The sequence below is a fragment of the Acinonyx jubatus genome, chromosome B4 (assembly GCF_027475565.1).
Source record: "Acinonyx jubatus isolate Ajub_Pintada_27869175 chromosome B4, VMU_Ajub_asm_v1.0, whole genome shotgun sequence".
In the NCBI taxonomy this organism is placed as follows: domain Eukaryota; kingdom Metazoa; phylum Chordata; class Mammalia; order Carnivora; family Felidae; genus Acinonyx; species Acinonyx jubatus.
The window spans coordinates 94,437,620-94,457,645 of NC_069387.1; the positions used below are offsets into that span (position 1 = coordinate 94,437,620).

Genomic DNA, 20,026 nt, shown 5'->3' on the forward strand with positions numbered 1-20,026 from the left:
AGCAAAAAAACACAATAATCATCACATCCTAATTTTCCAGTAAATACATTGTACTTTTCAAAAATGTATTTATTGTTTGTTTCTTTGTGTGGTTTTTTGGTTTGTTTTGGGGGGGTTTATGTTTTACATTTTATTTGAGGGGCGCCTGGGTGGCTCATTTGGTTAAGCGTCCGACTTCGGCTCAGGTCATGATCTTGTGGTTTGTGTGTTTGAGCCCGTGTTGGGTTCTGTGCTGACAGCTTGCTCAGAGCCTGGAGCCTGTTCCAGATTTTGTCTCCCTTTCTCTCTGCTCCTCCCCTGCTCACACTCTGTCTCTGTCTCTCTCAAAAATAATATTAAAAAACATTTTTTTTTAAATTTTATTTGGGAAGTTGTGTGCGAGCAGGGGAGAGGGACAGATGGGGAGACTGAGAGAGAATCTCAAGCAGGCTCCACACTCAGCCTGGAGCCCAATGTGGGGCTTGATCCCACAACCCTGGGATCATGACCTGAGCCAAAATCAAGAGTTAGACACTCAACCGACTGAGCCACCCAGGCACCCCTCTTTATTTTTAAATTGGAGTATAGTTGACATAAAGTATATTAGTTTAGTGTACAACATAGCGATTCAGCATTTACATACATCACAAAATGCTCTCCATGATAAATAGTTACCATCTGTCACCATACAAATTTATGACAGTACTATTGACTATATATATGTGTGTGTGTGTGTGTATATATATATATATATATATATATATATATACACACACACACACACACACACACACATATATGCACACATATATATATACGTATACATATATATACACCCTATTGTTGTACCGGAATTTTGTACCTCTTAATCCCCTTCCCCTGTTTTGCCCATCCACCCATCCCCTTTCTCCCTTTGACAACCACCAGTTTGTTTTCTGTATGGAATCATATTTTAAAGTTTATCGATTTGATTAAATAAATGTCTCAACTTCTTTTTTAAAAGAAGAATTGAGAATATTATTACTATATAGCTAGAATAATCCTCAATCTGTTTACCAAATAAATTGAACTTTTAATGAAAACTTTGAGGTTAATTGCACTGTAATTAAACTTTCAAAAATTGGATTCACTCTGAAAATTATTCACCTTGAAAAGAAGTAAAACATTTCAGGTATTCTTTATGTGTGTCTTTTAATTTTTCCAGGTAAGATATTATTGTGTAGGTTAACAGGAGGAAATTAAGGCCTTAAATTTGAGGTCATTATCTCTGTTTAGTACATGCAGCTATTGACCAAATGTTTTATACATTTGGGTATAAATTTTGGGTAGTTGATTCAGTTTTTGTCACAGTCATGGATATTCTGTGTTATGTAATATCATGTACAGCTGTCTCTGGGTGGTTTTGATTCCATGCACTATTTAGCTGAATTTTACCATCTAGGATATAGCGACCCCCCCCCCCCCCTTTGAGACAGAAGATGATTTAAAAGTGAGAAACTGAAGGCACAGAGAAATACTGAAAATGCCTCTAACCTTTATACCTTACTTATGATACAGCTTCTTAATTAATAACATTTATCATTTAGGTCAGGCTCGGTGATTTGCTAATTGTAGTTACTTAAAGTGCCACCATTTGGAATTCATCATATTCACATAGTGTTGAACTTGATGTTAGTTATTATGTAGGTAAAGCTAAGATTTCACTTCCCTACTCCTCACTTCCTAACTAGAAAAACAGTGGCCTACCCCATCTAGGCACCTTCTGCTTTGCATAGAAGTCATTTAGAGTTCAGCGTTGTTTCTGGGAGGAAAATATCTTAGAATTGAAATAGTTTACTAAATAGTTCTATTTTTTATAGGTAATGTGGACCGAACTGCCATGTAAAAATTTCCATCTTCTTCTCTGTTGTGCTATTCTGGAATCAGAAAAGCAGCAAATAATGGAAAAGCATTATGGCTTTAATGAAATACTTAAGGTAGTTATTCCTTTAATTTAGATTTTAATATTTTGGCTCTTTCTTCTGTTTGGTGGTACTGATACACAAAACATTTCCTTGGAGCTTTATTGAATCCCTTGAGTTAAAACTTAAATTATATCAATAACACTTAGTACTAGGACTGACTCTCTGAGAATGACAGTTTGTTGAATACATATTGGGCAGTTATTTTAACCTGGCTAATTTGGAAGAAAAATAAATTTAACAAATGCTTTTTTATGTAGTTTAGTTTTTTAAAAAAATAATTGTCTTTTGCTTAGAACTTTGAGATGGTAGACTTGGGACAACTGTTGGATTTAATGTTCCATAAGCTTATTAGCTATTCTTTAACTTTAAAACTGAAAGATATATTGAATCTCTTGGATATTTGTAGTATGTGAATATTTTTATTTTACAGATTTTATCTGTAGTGAAATATAACTGGTAATAAATTGTTTATATAGAATATAATAGTGCTTTTAGTTTCAATTATTTTATTTTATGGATTCATTTTAGCATATCAATGAATTGTCCATGAAAATTGATGTGGAAGATGTACTATGCAAGGCAGAAGCAATTTCTCTACAGATGGTAAAATGCAAGGTATACAGTGTTTTAAATAATTGTAAGATTTTTTTGTTTGTATGTTTTTGGTGGTCAACAAATTTTTCTTTATAGATGTAAGATAAAGGCAGTTTTAGCAGGTTGAAGGCAGACACCAAGCATTGGCTAGCATTTTGTTTACCATTATGGAGTTACAGCACTTAATTGAAAACAGTTGATTAATTACGCTAGATAAGAAACATCATACAGCAAAATGGCAAAAATAAGGAAAACATTTCTGCAACAACTAAAGGGGGCCGTAGAATTGAAGTATTGATGTGTTATCCAGTAGAATTAGTGAATACAGACTAGGACCTCATATTAAATGTGGTATCCCCAAATAAAGATTAGCATCTGCTAATCAGAAATAGCATCTGATTAGCATCTGCTAATCAGAAATAATTAAATGGGTGGTATTTAGTCTATATCCTTACATTTGTATCAGTGAAGCTCTCAGATATTTCTAAAAACAAGGCAAATTTGATATGATCTGACTTTGAACTAAATCATTCTATTCTGATGTGTTTTGGCTTTCGTATTTTTATGAGAGTTCCTGTTTGGTCTTTGTGTCATTTGTTCACGGTTCCAAATACTTATGGTTCACTTCTACCAGCATTTATTTGATAGCTGTTCTGTTCAAAATATGTGAGTGAGACACTTCTTTAAGGAACCTTGGGTATTAAGGGAGAAAGATAGTGTAAATAAGATTTCAGTTGATATCTAAGATACTATAGTAACAAGGAGAATGAAATAAATTCAAAATATTAGAAAACATTTGTGTTTTGTGGGAGTGGTAGGATGGGGTGGAGAGTGACTAACTCAGAATAGAACATCAGGGAACCACTTACGAGAAAACCGGTTAGAATTTCATCTGAAGAAGGAAGCTGTGAGAAGATACGTAACAATTACACTGTTAGAGTAATTATTCAGATTCTGGAATCAGTGTAGTCTTAAGTCCAAATGTTATTTTGTGATTACTTTTCCTCTACGGTGAATGATGGTTTTGTGTTTGACTTTGCACATTCAGGAATTGCCACAAGCAGTTTGTGAGATCTTGGGGCTTCAGGACAGTGAAGTTGCAACACCAGATTCAGACACCGGTGAAGATGAGAGCGTTGCCATGACTAGTTGTCCTGCATCTACATTTCAGAGTGATGCCTTGCCCGTACTTGCTACCAGTGGAGCCAGAGATGACAACACAACACAGATATCAGTGTCCCCAAATGTTAGCAGATTAACACCTGCATGATCATTCTTCTTGCTTAACTTTTGAAGAGACACTTGGTTGCGACCTTTTTCAAGTACTTGAAAGGAGGAAATTTAAAATCTTGGTGTTGATCATGCTTTAAGGTTTATGGAAAGAAAGTGTACTGATGTTCTTGCATTAAAGCTTTACAAAGATTTAAACTAATTATTTTTGTAGTTACTTCTACCAAATAGCCTTTCCTTTTCAATAACATTCCTTAGTATTTTTATAGCCAAGTACATTTTATTTTCTTGCTGATGAACTGGAATTGGATAAATATTACAAGTGGATGAGTTGGAAATTATGCACTTTGAAAAACATTCACTTTGTTTACTCTAAGTTTAGTGGGTTTTGGAATTGATTAAATTAAATCTTAGGCTTCTCTATAGCATTCTAAGCTGAGAAGTAGATTGTGTTACGCAAGTGATGAAATAAAAGAATTTGTTTTTCTCTATTGTTTACAACAGTACTCAGCTTAAATATTTATGCTGGTTGAATGTGATTTAAATTGGATATTTTCATCAATGCAATTTAATGTGTAGATAAAAAGCTATTTCAACCATAATAAGTGGATTGGCAGTATATTTTTTACATTGAACTTTTCTTCACTTGTATATAAAGACTATATAATAAGTACTTATTTATGAGTATAAGAAAGGATAGGCATATTTTCTTTAACTGAATAAACTTGACTATTGATTTATATAACCTGATTTGACAAAAGTAATACATAGCTTCAGTATGATAACTTTTTCAGAACTATTTTCTTAACCAAACATTTATTTCATGAGACTACATTCAACCCTGTACCTTGTGTAATTTTAAAATTAATTGCTTGTAACCTCACTTTACTAATGTGTTTATTATCTTTCCTAATAATGCATTAACTGATTAATCAGGTCTTTAAATTTTTATAAAATGCTCTTTGCAGAAAGCTTATGTCAAAAATTTCAATATACTATCACGAGTCTCAAAAAATATTTTTTGTATATGAACGAAGCTGTTGTTTTTACCATGCAGTGTTGCATGATTTTAAGTTATGTGGAATTAACATAACTGATTCCGTTTTAATTGTAATTTGTTAACTCCTGTACATATCATTAAATAAATTTGAAGTTGAAGTAGTGTTTTCAGTTAAATTACACTTAGAAGCAGTCTGCTAGTTCTTCACTGGAAGAATAAAAAAATCCAAGCTGGTCCCCAGGACATTTCCTATTTTTATGTGATTGAAACAATCTTTGGAATAAGTTATGGACATGAGAAAGAAACATGACCCCTTTTATAACTGAAAATGAATTTTCATCAGCATGGACTTGGGCATAGTGCTGTCTTGGAGGATATAGTTGTCTGACTTGGGAAAGCCACTTCCTGCAATTGATGTTAATAATGTAAAATAAAAGTTATGCGGTTCTGAAATGGTCCAGTAGATAGATTTCCATCCCCCCCCCCCCCCAAAAAAAACCATAGGGAACCAAATGAACTTTTTTCCTACTTGAGTATTAACTGACAATCATGACAGGAGAATCATTAGATTTTAGTTTTTAATATCATATGTGTGTTATCTTTCATCAGTTAATAATGAGTAAGTCTATTTAGACAAAAAAAAAAAAAAGTAAACTGATTAGAAACTTGGCCTCTTCAGCCTTTCATTTCCTGCTGTTCAGGAAATTGCTTAGAACATCTTGATGTCCTTCTTGTTCTTCCTGGATAGGGGTTTTGAGAGGTTTTTTCCCCCACTATGTAATGCAATATCTACTTCGGAGTTAAAAAAAAATCTTAGCACATTTAATAAGTTGAACTTCTGTCAAGTTTTATTATAAAACTACTTGTTAAAACATTTTTACTAAACAGTCTGAATTTCTGTGTAGCTCATTTTTAAATAATAATACAGCATAGTGTTAGATAAAGTCTTAATGAGAGCCATAAAACCCACTTAGGAAATGCTATATAAACTTGAGCTATTGAGATTGTTAAAATAGTTCAGGTAAATTGGTTAGATTGACGTCTTAAAGATTTATTTCAGTTTTCATAAGATGTTCCTTTTGTACCCTGATAATATGTAAAATATTAATACATATTATCTGGTATTTAAAGTTGTTAAAATTTAAGTAATTTCTGATTTAACTATAAAAAGTATTTTCAATTCTGATATGAGAGTCTGTGGGAGGCCTTTTTAAATTTAAGAACATCCCTATTTTGATTGTCTCATGTGTCTAGGATTCTTCGTCTCTTCGTATGCTAGGAACTTTAGTCTTGGTGTTGACTAAAAAGCTTAGATAAGGAAAAGCTGAACCTGACATTTCCAAGGGTTTTTATGGATGCCAATGAAAACTTACGGGAAATTCATATATGTCCATTATTAAAGATAATTTGTATAAAGTAACCGAGAATGTTTATTGAAGAACCTAGAACTTTACCTGACTTTTGTGTTACTGTAACCAGGCAACATCTTTCTAGCTTGGATTTCTTTACTTGGGGCTTTCAGATGTATGAATCTTTTACTGTATTTGAAGTCTTGTGTGCATATTTTTGGGGACAAGTCACATAGTTTCGCAAAGCGTCTCTCATTTTCTCCAGGCATCCAGGTGGTTCCTGAGCCTCCCTGAAGTTAGAGAACTGCCATTATATATTTCATAGGTTAAAATTTTGACTTACGGTCTAGTAGACAAGTCTGTGAGTTTTAAAATAGTTTCTTGATGATAAGGTGGATTTGCCCTAGTTTGGGCCACCATTTTTAGTAAAAAGTGGACAGTCATCATGGCCTATTCTATGTAGTTTTCCCCCTCCGTTTTACATTTTGAAGATAAATTTCTAGTGTAACTTTTTAAAACGTTTTTATTTTAATTTGTTTTGAGAGAGAGTGGGAAGTGGAGGGGCAGAGAGAAAGGGAGACAGAATCCCAAGCAGGCTCCATGCTCTCAGCACACAGCCCAATGTGGGCTTGAACTCAGAAACCGTGAGATCATGACTTGAGCTGAAATCAGGAGTTAGATGCTTAACCAACCAAGCCACCCAGGCACTCCCAGTGTTACTTTATTCCTAAACATGAAACAGGATTAAATTTGAAGTGAATATGAGAGGTTTCCATCAGTATCTAGTGTCATTACCTGATACTAAACATCTGTACTTTTAATGTGAATACATTGTCATTTGAACGTTGCAGTGTATGTGGCCTGCTCTCCTCTTGGGTTCTTATATGAGGATTTTAAGTTGTAGATTTTTGAGTATTCTGATTATAAATCTCTTTCTCACTGTTTTGTAAATAGATTCCTATTTTTTAGGTTATCCATCTTGACATAGGGAAAAACATTGTGTTGCCCTTTGATGCAAAGGTGGGGTGGGGTGGGGTAAGGCAATTTGGACTGGACATACTTCTGTAACTCTTTTTAGATATCCAAAGCACTTTTATTTTAGCCTGTGGGAAATTATACTGTTTACAAATTCACTGTAAAGAAAAGCTGATTATAACCAGAGTCTCTTTTTCTAATAACTGTCAGGAATCAGAAATACCATATTTGCCTAAAGTTATAATTGGAATGTTAGAATAACAGGGAGTCAGCTATTTAATATGCTTCTCCTCAAATATCTATATGGTATATTGCTTCTCATATATCTATGTGCAAAAGAAGATAGAGTGAAAAGAACATTCCAATAGGCTTAGCTGTGATCAATGAGCAGTCCCATTTCTGATTCAGCTTTTTTAATTAAGAAGACTTATTAACCCTCAGAGATGGGCTTTTGCTGGGACTGTCAATAAATAGATGTTTCCAACACCACACTAGTCTGGGGGCACCAAACCCAATGGGTTAGCAGACTGCTTTAAAAACACAAATAGGGCTGTTTCTAGATTGGTTTAGATACTGTATGTCCTGGTTGTACGAGGGACTAGAATCTCTTCATGGGTGTCACAGGCTCACTTTGTAAACCAAATTGCTCTCCAGTGGAGAAGCATCAAGGTACTTCTGAGTGCTCAGCAATTACACTGCATGCTGCTGTCACTGTTGGGCACAACTATGCAGGATACACCCAAAGGAAGTTTAGGGCACTTGCTTTTTGTTAGCTGAGTCAAGTGTTAAGTGGGCCAAATGGAGTATTTGCTGACTAGGAAGTCATTAGCAGTTAACAGCATCTAACCCAAATAGGCAATGTGAAGACCAAATTGTTAAGTTTTCTGAGTGAAATTGTTTAAGTACTTTTACTTTTTGTACTCTTAATAGACATGCTATTATAAACACATAGGTGTTCCTATATCCTCTTCCTCCCAAAAAGACAAAATTCAAGATACATTCCTTTGCACATATTAGGTTGTAAAGAAGTCTAAAAACTGAATTTTGTTAAATTGCCCAATTTAAATTCAACTTCTGAGTAACTTTGGGACAAATACTTTGTTTTGGTTTACAGAGCTTTTAAGGAGTCTAGAAAAGGCTAATGGACTTCCCAAAGAAGGGGAAGCCCAGTCTTATGGTTCTCACTAGCTTCTTTCACATCCTGTTACTTGGTTTTCCAAATTAGCCTTTATGCTTTCTGTTTAGTATGTATGACTCATGCCATAGTTTTACTGATTGGTGAGGATAGAGGGGAACAGAATCGCTTTCCTTGACATTTCATACCTAAGAAGGGTGACAAGCCCTAGTTTCATAAACTGAAACTTACAGAATGGGTGGGTTAGCCTTGGCCTAGGCACATTTTTTTTCTTTTTTTTTTTTAAATGTTTATTTTTGACAGAGAGAGAGAGAGACAGAGACAGAGCATGAGTGGGGGAGGGGCAGAGAGAGAGGGAGACAGAATCCGAAGCAGGCTCCATGCTCTGAACTGTCAGCACAGAGCCCGATGCGGGGCTTAAACTCACGGACCGCGAGATCATGACCTGAGCCGAAGGCGGACGCTCAACCGACTGAGCCACCCAGGCGCCCCGGCACATCTTTTCTTAATTATGAGCTGATGGCCAGCAGATTGAATTCGGGTGACAGGATCTTGGGGCCATTACAGCCTCAACAGGATCCTTTTCCTAATCTATTCCCTTGGTCCTAACTTCCAGTGGACTCGTTCCAGACATGAGAGAGAACTCTTTCCTTCTCCTCCTCCTCCTCCTCCTCCTCCTCCTCCTCCTCCTCCTCCTCCTCCTCCTCCCCCTCCTCCTCCTCCTCCTCCTCCTCCTCCTCCTCCTCCTCCTCCTCCTCCTCCTTCTTTCTTCTTTCTTCTTCTTCTTCTTCTTCTTCTTCTTCTTCTTCTTCTTCTTCTTCTTCTTCTCCTTCTCCTTCTCCTTCTTCTTCTTTTGAGAGAGAGCATGAGCAGGGGAGGGGCAGAGAGAGAGGGAGAGAGAATTCCAAGCAGGACACGTGCTGTCAGCATAAAGCCTGATGCAGGGTTTGAACCCATGTGTGTGTACACACACACACACAGTACATTTTCTTTACCCATATACATATATACACACCACATCTTTACCCATTCATCAGTGGATGGATACTTGGGCTGTTTCCATAGCTTGGCTATTGTAAATAATGGTGCAATAAATGTAGGGGTGCATGTGTCCCTTCGAATTAGTGTTTTGTATTTTTGGGGTAAATACCAAGTAATACGATTACCGTATTGTAGGGGGAAAAGGAGATTCGTTGCCACAGAAATTACTGCTTCTTTTGGCCACGCTCTAAATTTGATTTTGCAATGCTTTTCACATAACCAGGTTGCTGACATTTCCATATCCCTTTTCAATTCTGTATTTCAGAAATAGACATAAAAAGGTAAGTTTAGAAGAGTGGGAGTTTATTCTATGAAGACTCAATAATTGTAAGCATTTCTTTTTTATTTTTGAGAGACAGAGCGTGAGTGGGGGAGGGTCAGAGAGATTGGAGACAGGATCCCAAGCAGGCTCTGTGCCATAAGCACAGAGCCCTATGCGGGGCTGGAACTCATGAACTGTGAGATCATGACCTGAGCCGAAACCAACAGTTGGATGCTTAACTGGCTGAACACCCAGGCGCCCCAATTGTAAGCATTTCTTAACCATTTTGAGTTGGTTTTTGTGTATTGTGTAAGATCATGGTCCAGTTTCATTCTTTTGCATGTGGCTGAGCATATCATGGGATGGTTTCACAGTAGAGTGAATCCATGAAAGGCATGGCCTTGGTCTAGGGGGATCCCTCTTATTTTAATCTCTTTTCTAAGATTCCCAAGTTTGTCTGAAGGGCTCTCACCTTGTCTGACAGCATCACTATGGATTTTAAATATATTACATGCTATTCTTTGTTAAACTTTGTCTTTAAAAAAATTTTTTTTAAGTGTTTTATTTATTTTTGAGAGAGAGAGGGCGAACAGGAAAGGAACAGAGAGAAAGACACAGAATCCAAAGGAGGCTCCAGGCGAGGAGCTCAAACTCACGAACTGTGAGATCATGACCTGAGCCAAAGTTGGACGCTTAACTGACTGAGCCACCCAGGCACCCCTAAACTTGCTTTTAAAATCCTTAGGGAGTGTTGCATACCTTATTTTTCTTGTTATTTATCACTGATTTCAAAGTGTCTTGGTCATAATTTAGAGTTACATACCCATGTAAACACAAAGAATATGAATTAATGGGGTACTTCTGGACAAATAGTGCAACTTGCTTGAGGCATTTGTTTCCTCAAGTAGTTCAAGGTGGCTTGGGGTAGGATGTGGATGCTTTCATCATCTTAAGCTTTGTAAGGTTCATGATGTGGACATAGGGTTTATCCCATAAGTTCTGGGAGTCAGATGTCAGGGGAAAAATTCAGTCAAACTGATGGAATTGTTCATAGTAGAAAATGTCCACTGAACTTAAGAATATGGAACAGAAAAGTGAAACTGTAGGCAGACAGTTATGGATTTGAGATCTGGTTCAGTTGCCTTGCTTTGTGACCATAACTGTTCTCTCTGAGCCTTCTGTTTCTCATCTGGAGGTGAAAAATAATACCCCAGTTGTGAGGAGTAAATGGAAAACATACAAAACATTTAATGTGGTGCCTGGCATGATTAAGCATTGATAAATGCTATCATTGTTATCTGATGGCAACCAAATATCACACAGGTCATCTTTTTTTTTATCTTAAAGCTCTGTGGTTTGTTTTTTTCCCCCTCAAAACATAGTATCCTACAGGAACAGCCTTGGGACACCATATGGTTTGTTTCCTGTTGACTGAGGTCATGTTGAGTTTAAGTCTTGAACCATGTATTCTGGTTTCATCTGAAACACTGACTACTGACTCCAAAGTAAAGCACTATCTCCTTTGTGCTTCAGTTTTATCCTCTTCAAATTTTGCTTAAATGTGCTGGTCTTTTATCAGTCTCCTTTTATGAAAGTTGTTATAAAAACATGATAGGGAACACCAGCATATTTCTCATATTTTGCTTATTAATGAGGTCTGATCATTCTCAAGCCAACCCCTCTTGGTCAATATAGCAAATACAGTAATCATAAAAATTAAAAACAATCATAAAACCTATCTATCTGCAGTAAGCCTTTTTAGTAGTATGGGAAATTATGGTGTTTATTTGACAGTGAACATTTTATCAGTGAACAAATAGATGCCTAAGGTGGTGGGTTGCTGTTTTAGGTTATTTTTCAACCATAGGTAGGTTCAGTCAGACAGCAAATCGTCCTTTGTGATTTAATTTTAGATTATGTTGTTTAGATATCTGGTCAGTTGAGACAAACTTCTTGCAGAGTTTAGAGCTTTATCTTTGTTTATATTTCCCCCCTCAAAGTAATATTTTCTGTAGTATTTAGGGGTACCCGAAAGGAATAAATATGTGTCCGTTGTGTTATAAATACCTTCACCTGTTCTAATATGGGTTGAGGCGGTGGAGGCACTTGTGTGGTGTTGGGTGGAAATGTGAGCATAGTCATATTGACTATCATGATTAAAATCAATTTTGATGAAGACTCAAAAGTTAAACTGACATTTTTCTAAGGTTTTAGTTGAACCTATGACTTTTTTTTCATCCCGCTGCCTTATTTGTTTGGATCCTTTTGTAGATATTTAAAGTACCAGATAAACAGCTACTTCATTAACCATGTACATGATGTTGGTTTGTGAATACCTTGAAAATGGTGTTATGGAGGGGCCTGCTTGAGCTTCCCAAAACGTAGTCATGGCAGGCTTATTTCATTTCCTTTTATTGATAAATTACTACTGCAACAAGGAAATACTTCATACATGGTATACATTTATTTTGGCATGGTATTCATATGGTGAAGTTGGAGGAACTAGGAGTGGGGTCGTGATGGTGAACAATTCCTGCCATGGAGCCTGAAGTTCACCCTGTAAGATGTAGGAGTCAGATGTCAATGGGAAGAAAAGCCAAGCAAAATAATTAGGTTGGTTTTGTGTTATCAAGTTCAGCCTTTTCTTTTGCTTCATTCAACATGAGTTTAAGCACAGAAGGCATGTATCAAATTTGCTTGTGACATAAACTTGAATGGCTGAAATAGTGGCTTAAAACCCGAACAATAAATTATTTAAGGACAAGATCAGACTTTTGTTGATTCCCAATTTCAAAATAACCATTATTGATTCTCTTTAAATTATTTCCATACTCTCACATTTCATATCTATTCTTTAATAACTTCATACCTGCTTTCTCCATTTGCCTTGGGAGTAGCCAGGAGAATTCTTTCTTACTTTTAGTTTATTTCTTTTTATCATTTCCCCCAACACATATCTTTGCATCTCTGAAGCTTAGCTTTCTCTTGATGTCAAGAGTGATTGGAGTGAGTGGTAAGGGAAAAATAGGAAGTCCTCAGGGTCTCTCATCTTTTGCCTATAAAATGGAAGTATGTGTGTGGGGTGGGGAAAGTTGATAGATTGGGAAGATTGGTCTGTTCCAATTGTGAACCATGTATATTCCTTGGTTTCCTTAGCCTATTTATATCACCTTTTTCTATATCTTTGTCCTGATTGTCAAAAGCCTCCCAGGCTGGAGGTCCTTCTGTTTTCCAGCTGATTAAAGGATGGCCCATATTATTTCTTTCTTGTTTTCACAAATGCCTCAATAGGTATCACAAATACCTTTGTTCAGGACTCACTGATGTCCTTAAAATAAAACTTCCATAATTTTGTAGACCCTGTTTTATTTCTTAACTTTTTACTCACATGGCCATTAATGATTACATGGCCCTCTTCATTTGTAATATTTTGTATTTGGACGTCTTCTCCAAAGATTATAAACCAGTGCCAAATTTCTATCACTCTGGTTTCAGAATCAATGAGGGATAGGGATATATCTAACACTTTGAGCATCTAATATCTATCAGTCACTGTGATAAACACTATAAACACATCCCATTTAATTGACATAACAGCTCTATAAAATGTAGATATTAATCACCCTGTATGACAGAAATGGAGGTTGAGAAACATGAAGTAACAGGTCCTCAAATATGTCTAGGTAAGTGGCCCAGCAAAGATTTAAACTCTGGGTTATCCAAAACTAGTGTTGTATTTTTTTCTAATTTTATTTTTTATTTTTTAAAATTTACACCCAACTTAGTTAGCATTGTATTTTGATGCAGTATAATGTATTTCTAAAATTTTTAATTTTTGTAATTAATGTCACATATGCACATGGTTTCCATACGTTTTGCTGTTATGAGAAACTCTTTTTCCTTCTCCCCACTCTCTAATTTCTCTTCCCTGTTGGCAAGATTTTCAGCTTTCAGCTAATTCTTTTGGAATTTATTTCCATATCTCTTGATGCTATAATATGCTTGTATTGCTACTATTTTAATTTTCAGTTTTAGGCATTGTCCACTGACTCCCCATCTTGGAAGATGTGGATTTACCCCTCTTTCCCCTCCCCTCAGTCCTCCCTATGCATATGCAAAATTCTGTATCTTTCCACCTGCCAATATAGTTGATACCGCAATATGGATTAGATCAAAGCAATTAGCTGAGGCAATTTAGCCCCAACATTCATTTTCCTTTGAGAGCTAATTCCTTAAAAAAAAAAAAAAAAGATTAATTCTAGTATAGTTAACATACAGTGAGGAGCTAATTCTTATCGAGGCTTTTCACCTACTGATCTTATACATAATTCTCACTAATCCAACCCCACACTCTCTACCAAATATTTAAATTGGGGCTTGTCAACTGTGGGCTTCACTGTAGGGTGATCTGACTGCTCCATTTTGTTCAGATGCTCTAGGCTTTGCCTAGCTGGAGGATAAATGCCTGGCTGTCAGCCTTCTGAGGTTTGTGAGTCTCAGTATCCAGTTCATTTAATCACTCTCCTTTCAGGGTGATACCCCTATTCTCAACTTTGGTGCCTGTCAGTCCAGAGGCCCTCTATTTTACCCTCTCCAGAGAATAAGCTCCATTCATCTACTGGGGGCAAGAAGGGAGGTGTCTTGGCTATGTAGAATAGGGGCAGAAAATATAGGTCTTTATAGTGTCTTTAAAATAAATTAAAAAAAATAAATAGAGTGTCTTTAAGAAAAGATTTAAAATTAAAATAGAATTCTTATGCTGTAAAACTCACTCTCTAAAAACACTTCAGTGTTTTTCAGTATATTCACAAAGTTTTGCAACTATCACCCATATTTAATTTTAGAATATTTTATTATCCTGAAGAGAAACGCTCCACCTGTTAGTAGTGATTCCTACCTACCCCACCCCTCTTTCCAGTCCTTAGCAACCACTAATCTACTTCCTGTGTCTCTCCTTTTCCTCTCTTTTGCCCTCTTCTAGACATTTCATGTAGATGGAATCATAAAATATGTGGTCTTTTGCGACTGGCTTTTTTCACTGAGCATGTTTTCAAAGTTTATTCATGCCATAACACATATCAGTACTTCATTCCTTTACATTGCCATTTATGTATCTACCATGTTTTGTCTTTTCATCAGTTGATACTTGAGTTGTTCCCACTTTTGGCTATTTGGGGTAATGTTGCTGTGAACATCCATGTACAGGTTTTTGTGGGGACGTATGTTTCCATTTCTCTTAGAGGTGTACCTAAGAGTGGGATTGCTGAGTCATAGGGTAACTTTAGATTTAACTTTTGGAGGAAGTTAAACATTTATCAAACATTTTTCTGAAGCGACTACACTACCGACATATACCTAGAAGTAAAATCACTGGGTCATATGATAGCTCTATGTTTAACATTTTGAGAAACTACCAAACTTTTCCAAAGTAGCTGTACCATATTTCCATCCCACCAACAATGTATGAGGACTTCAAGTTTCCCACTTCCTTCCAACACTTATGTGACTTTTTAATTTCAACCATACTAGTGGTTTGCGAAATTGTGTCTAATTGTGTTTTTTGATTTGCATTTCTCTAATGACTAATGATGTTGGACATTTTTTTCATGTGCTTATTGGCCATATACTCTTTGGGGAAATGTCTATTCAAATCCTTTGCCCATTTAAAAACTGCTTTATTTGTCTTTTCATTGTTGACTTATAAGAGTTTCTTATATATTTGGGACACTGTCTCCTATGAGATACTTGATTTACAAATATTTTCTCCTAAACTGTGGGTTATCTTTTAATTTTTTCTGTCTTTTATTTTTCTGGATTGTGTTCTTTGAAGAACAAAAGTTTTTCATTTTGACGAAATCTTATTTATCTATTTTTCCTCTGAGTATGTTTTTGGTATCATATCTGAGAAACATATCACCTCACCCAAGGTTATGAAGATATAGTTTTTTAACATTTGTTAAAAAGATTATCCTTTCCCCATTGAATTGTCTTGGCACTTTGGTTGAAAATCAATTGACCATAAATGTAAAGGGTTTATTTCTGGACTCTAAATTCGTTTCCATTTATCTGTAAGTCTATCCTTTTGCAGTGCCACACTGATTTTGTTGCCCCGGCACCAGGTTCTTGAGTCTCAATGTCACAGAAATGAACACTGAACTTGAGAGAAAGAAAGCAGGCAGAGTTTATTAGAGATAGCTTGTATATGAGGGAGTCTACAAAAAAAAGGAATATCACTCCCCGAAGGGGTAACATGTAAGGCTTATAAAGGCACTTTTCCAAAGAGTGAAAGGCTGGGAGTGGGGAAGTGTCCTTCAGTCCCATGGTCATTATCTTGTGGTCATTACTGTTTAGTAGACACAAGACAATCACAGGATACCTTTCCTCGTGGTCAACATTCTTTAGGGCTCCTGGAAAATAGAAATACTTGTGCAAGCAGGCTTTAAATTGTTACTTCTAATTTTGCTCCGACAACCATTACTCCCATTAATGGCTGTTATCTCTCATTTGTTCTCTCTCCCAGAAAGAGGTGTTTGTTTCTAAGCGTATGGAAACTTAACTTTTACCTCAGACCAGTGGCTTTAAGGGAGTTAAGTCCCTCTTGCTTTCCCTATACAGTCTCAGTTCGATTACTGTAACTTTGTTAAATTTTGAAATTAAACAGAATTTGGACCACTCTCTTCCAGTCTCCTCCATTTGCTTCCTCTTCTAGAGGTGTTTGAGCTTTTACGGGAGCCTACAATATAAATTGAGTTGCTTCTCAGTCTTTGATAGCTTAAAGTTTAGCTTTCTCGGGTCTGCAAAATCTTTGATCACTCTTTCATCTCCTCTCAGCTTCTCATTTTCTGTTGCTGTTGTTTCTTGGATTTATGCTATTCTTTTGTGCCTTAAAAAGGAATGGAAATCTTATACTATTGTTTTAGCTGGATTCCTGAAAGGAGCAGAAGTAGTTAAATCTATGTTCTTAATTAGGAAGTGTCTTTTGATATCTTATAGATGATCTAGACCTGTGGCCTGCACTTCAGCACCCACACTCCTTTTAACTCCCGTAAACTGGGTTTTATGTTCTCTCTTTTGCTACAACTGCACTCTTTAAAGTCACCAACAACGGTTTCATAGCCAAATCTAGTGGTCTTCCTCTGGTCCTCATTTCCTTCCTCTTCTCTTTAGTATTTATGAATTTATTTATTTTTTTAAGTTTATTTATTTATTGAGAGAGAGAGAAAGCACAAGATGGGGGAGGGTCAGAGAGAGAAGGAGAGAGACAATCCCAAGCAGGATTCACACTGTCAGTGCAGAGCCTGACGCGGGGCTTGAACCCACAAACCATGAGATCATGACCTGAGCCGAAGTCGGGTGCTTAACCAACTGAGCCATCCAGGCACCCCTCTTCCTTAGTATTTAAAACTATTGACCACAAGTCTTTCTTATCTCTTTCCTAAGCTTTCATGTTTCACCTTGTTAATCATTTTCTTACCTGATGGCTTCCCTTTTTCACTCTACCTTTAATTGTGAGCATCTTCCATGGTTTAGTTCCTGGGTTCTCTTGGGTTTTATTTAGTTATTATGAAAACATTTTAAAAAATTGTAAAACACAGGGGTTCCTGGGTGGCTCAGTTGGTTGAATGTCTGACTCTTGATTTCAGCTCATGTCATGATCCCAGGGTCATGGGATGGAGCCCTGCCTGCATCAGGCTCAGTGCTGAATGTGGAGCCTGCTTGGGATTCTCTCTTCTTTGACATCCTTCCCCCACTCTTGCTCTGTCTCTCTCTCTCTCTTAAAAATTTTTTTTCTCTTAAATTGCTATTATTTATGTGTGGTCTAGATTAATGTATGCCACTGTCATTAACCCAGTCCCTCAAGTCAGAAACTTAGAAGTTGTTCTGGCACCTTTTTTCCCTGCTCTCACATCCAAGTGTGAGATGCACTTAACATCTCTGGTTTTGCTATTGCATCCTTAATGCTATTGCCTTAATCCAGGTCATCATCTACTGGTTAGACTATTTCAAGCCCTAAGTGGTGTGGGGTGGATGCCTTCAGTCTCGAAGTCTCCTCCAAGTTGCTCCTTGTCTAAGATACCAGTGTGGTTATGCTATTAACTTGCATAACGCCCTTCTAATTGTTCTCTTTCACCTGCAGCAAAAGGTGATGATAAAGCATAAAGCCCACCGAATGCCATTCAAGTTTTAGCAGAATTTGACCCCGCTTTCCTCCTTAGCCTTCTCTCTCCCAGGGCACCCTTGCCTCAAATCCGTACTCCAGCATTGTTGAACAACAACAATTCTCTGTATATTTTCTTAAATTCTTTCTACCTAGAATAACCTGCTTTCTTTAAAAAAAATTTTTTTATTTCAATCCAAGCTAGTTAACATATAGTGTAGTAATGGGTGCAGGAGTAGAATTTAGTGATTCATCACTTACATATAATGCCCAGTGCTCATCCCAGCAAGTGCCTCCGTAATGCCCATCACCCATTTAGCCCTTCCCCCCACCCAACACCCCTCCAGCAACTCTCAGTCTGTTCTCTGTATTTAAGAGTCTCTTACAGTTTGCCTCCCTCTCTGTTTTTTATCTTATTTTTCCTTCCTTTCCCCTATGTTCATCTGTTGTGTTTCTTAAATTCCACATGAGTGAAATCATATGATATTTATCTTTCTCTGGCTGACTTATTTCGTTTAGTGTAATACACTCTAGTTCCATCCACATTATTGCAAATGGCAAGGTTTCATTCTTTTTGATCACCAAGTAATATTCCATTGTATATACATACCACATTTTCTTTATCCATTCATCAGCAGGTGGACATTTGGTCTCTTTCCATAATTTGGCTATTGTCAATAGTGCTGCTATAAATATTGGGGTGCATGTGCCCCTTCAAATCAGCATTTTTGTATCTTTTGGGTAAACACCTAGTGGTGCAATTCCTGGGCCATAGAGTAGTTCTATTTTTAATTTTTTGAGGAACCTCCCTACTGTTTTCCAGAGCAGTTGCACCAGTTTGCATTCCCACCAGCAGTGCAAAAGAGATCCTCTTTCTCCGCACCCTCACCAACATCTGTTGTTGCCTGAGTTAAGTTTAGCCATTCTGACTGGTGTGAGGTGGTATCTCATTGTGAATAGCTTGCTTTCTATCTCCTATTCCATTCTGATTAACAAACACAAACACTTTTTTTGAAGCTTTTAAAATTTTATTTTTAAATTAGCATATAGTAAAATCAACTTGTGCAGTTTGAATTTTGACATGGAGAGATTAGTGTAGCCAACACCGTAATGAGGATATAAAATATTCCCCCTCAAACTCCCTCTTGCTATCCCTTTGGAGTCACACCCTCCCCCACCCATAAACTCTGGCAACCACTGATCAGTTCTCCCCCACTACAGTTTTATCTTTTTATGAACGTCATATAAATATACACAGTCTTTCAAGCCTGACTTCTTCCACTCGGCATAATGCCTTTCAGATTCATTCAGTTTGTGTATATTAATAGTTACGTTCCTTTTTTATTGCTAACAAGTATTCCATTTTATGAATGCCCCACAGTTTATGTATCCATTCACCCACCAAAGGACATTTGGGCTGTTTTCAGAACCTCTGTAAAGGTTTTTGTTTGAATACAAGCTTTAATTTCTCTAGCGTAGACACCCAGAACATACTCACTTTTAAATATTCAGCCCAACTTGTACCCCAATGTTTATAGTAGCACTCTCAACAATAGCCAAATTGTGGAAAAAGCCTAAATGTCCATCAGCTGATGAATGGATAAAGAAATTGTGGTTTATATACACGATGGAGTACTACGTGGCAATGAGAAAGAATGAAATATGACCCTTTGTAGCAATGTGGATGGAACTGGAGAGTGTGATGCTAAGTGAAATAAGCCATACAGAGAAAGACAGATACCATATGTTTTCGCTCTTATGTGGATCCTGAGAAACTTAACAGAAACCCATGGGGGAGGGGAAGGAAAAAGAAAAAAGAGGTTAGAGTGGGAGAGAGCCAAAGCATAAGAGACTCTTAAAAACTGAGAACAAACTGAGGGTTGATGGGGGGTGGGAGGGAGGGTAGGGTAGGTGATGGGCATTGAAGAGGGCATCTTTTGGGTGTTGTATGGAAACCAATTTGACAATAAATTTCATATATTAAAAATAAATAAATAAATAAATAAATAAATAAATAAATAAATAAATAAATATTCAGCCCAGGCAGTGCCTCCTAGGCGCCTCTCCCGGCTCTCCTAAGGTAGCATTGAGCACCCTGTCTCTTGTGCTCCTAATGTCTTCTGTTCATAAGTCAATATATTTGTTTCACTTGTTTATTTTCATGTGTGCTTCTTGCAGCTCATGTGTGATTTGCTTGAGGGTAGGCACTGTATCTCATTCATCTTTGCATCGCCAGAACTCAGTTTCAATGCCTAACAGAAAGTGTCTGCGTAACGAAGTTTTGTTGAATTACACATCATCCCAAACCCTGTTCTAGCTGAAATTATGTATGTGTGGTC

At 36.8% G+C, this 20,026-nt stretch overlaps 1 protein-coding gene across 4 annotated transcripts in view; it reads left to right on the forward strand.

Annotated features, from left to right (window-relative positions):
* TBC1D15 (TBC1 domain family member 15) overlaps nucleotides 1–4,925 on the forward strand; it is a 73,839-nt gene extending 68,914 nt beyond the window's left edge. For all 4 annotated transcript variants that reach the window (XM_015063624.3, XM_015063625.3, XM_053226495.1 and 1 more), the window contains 3 exons: nucleotides 1,839–1,955; nucleotides 2,472–2,558; nucleotides 3,586–4,925. In XM_015063624.3, coding sequence (XP_014919110.1) covers nucleotides 1,839–1,955; nucleotides 2,472–2,558; nucleotides 3,586–3,807 — 426 coding nt within the window. In that variant the 3' untranslated portion in view covers nucleotides 3,808–4,925. The remainder of the gene's footprint in view (nucleotides 1–1,838; nucleotides 1,956–2,471; nucleotides 2,559–3,585) is intronic.
* The last annotated feature ends 15,101 nt before the right edge of the window (nucleotides 4,926–20,026 follow it).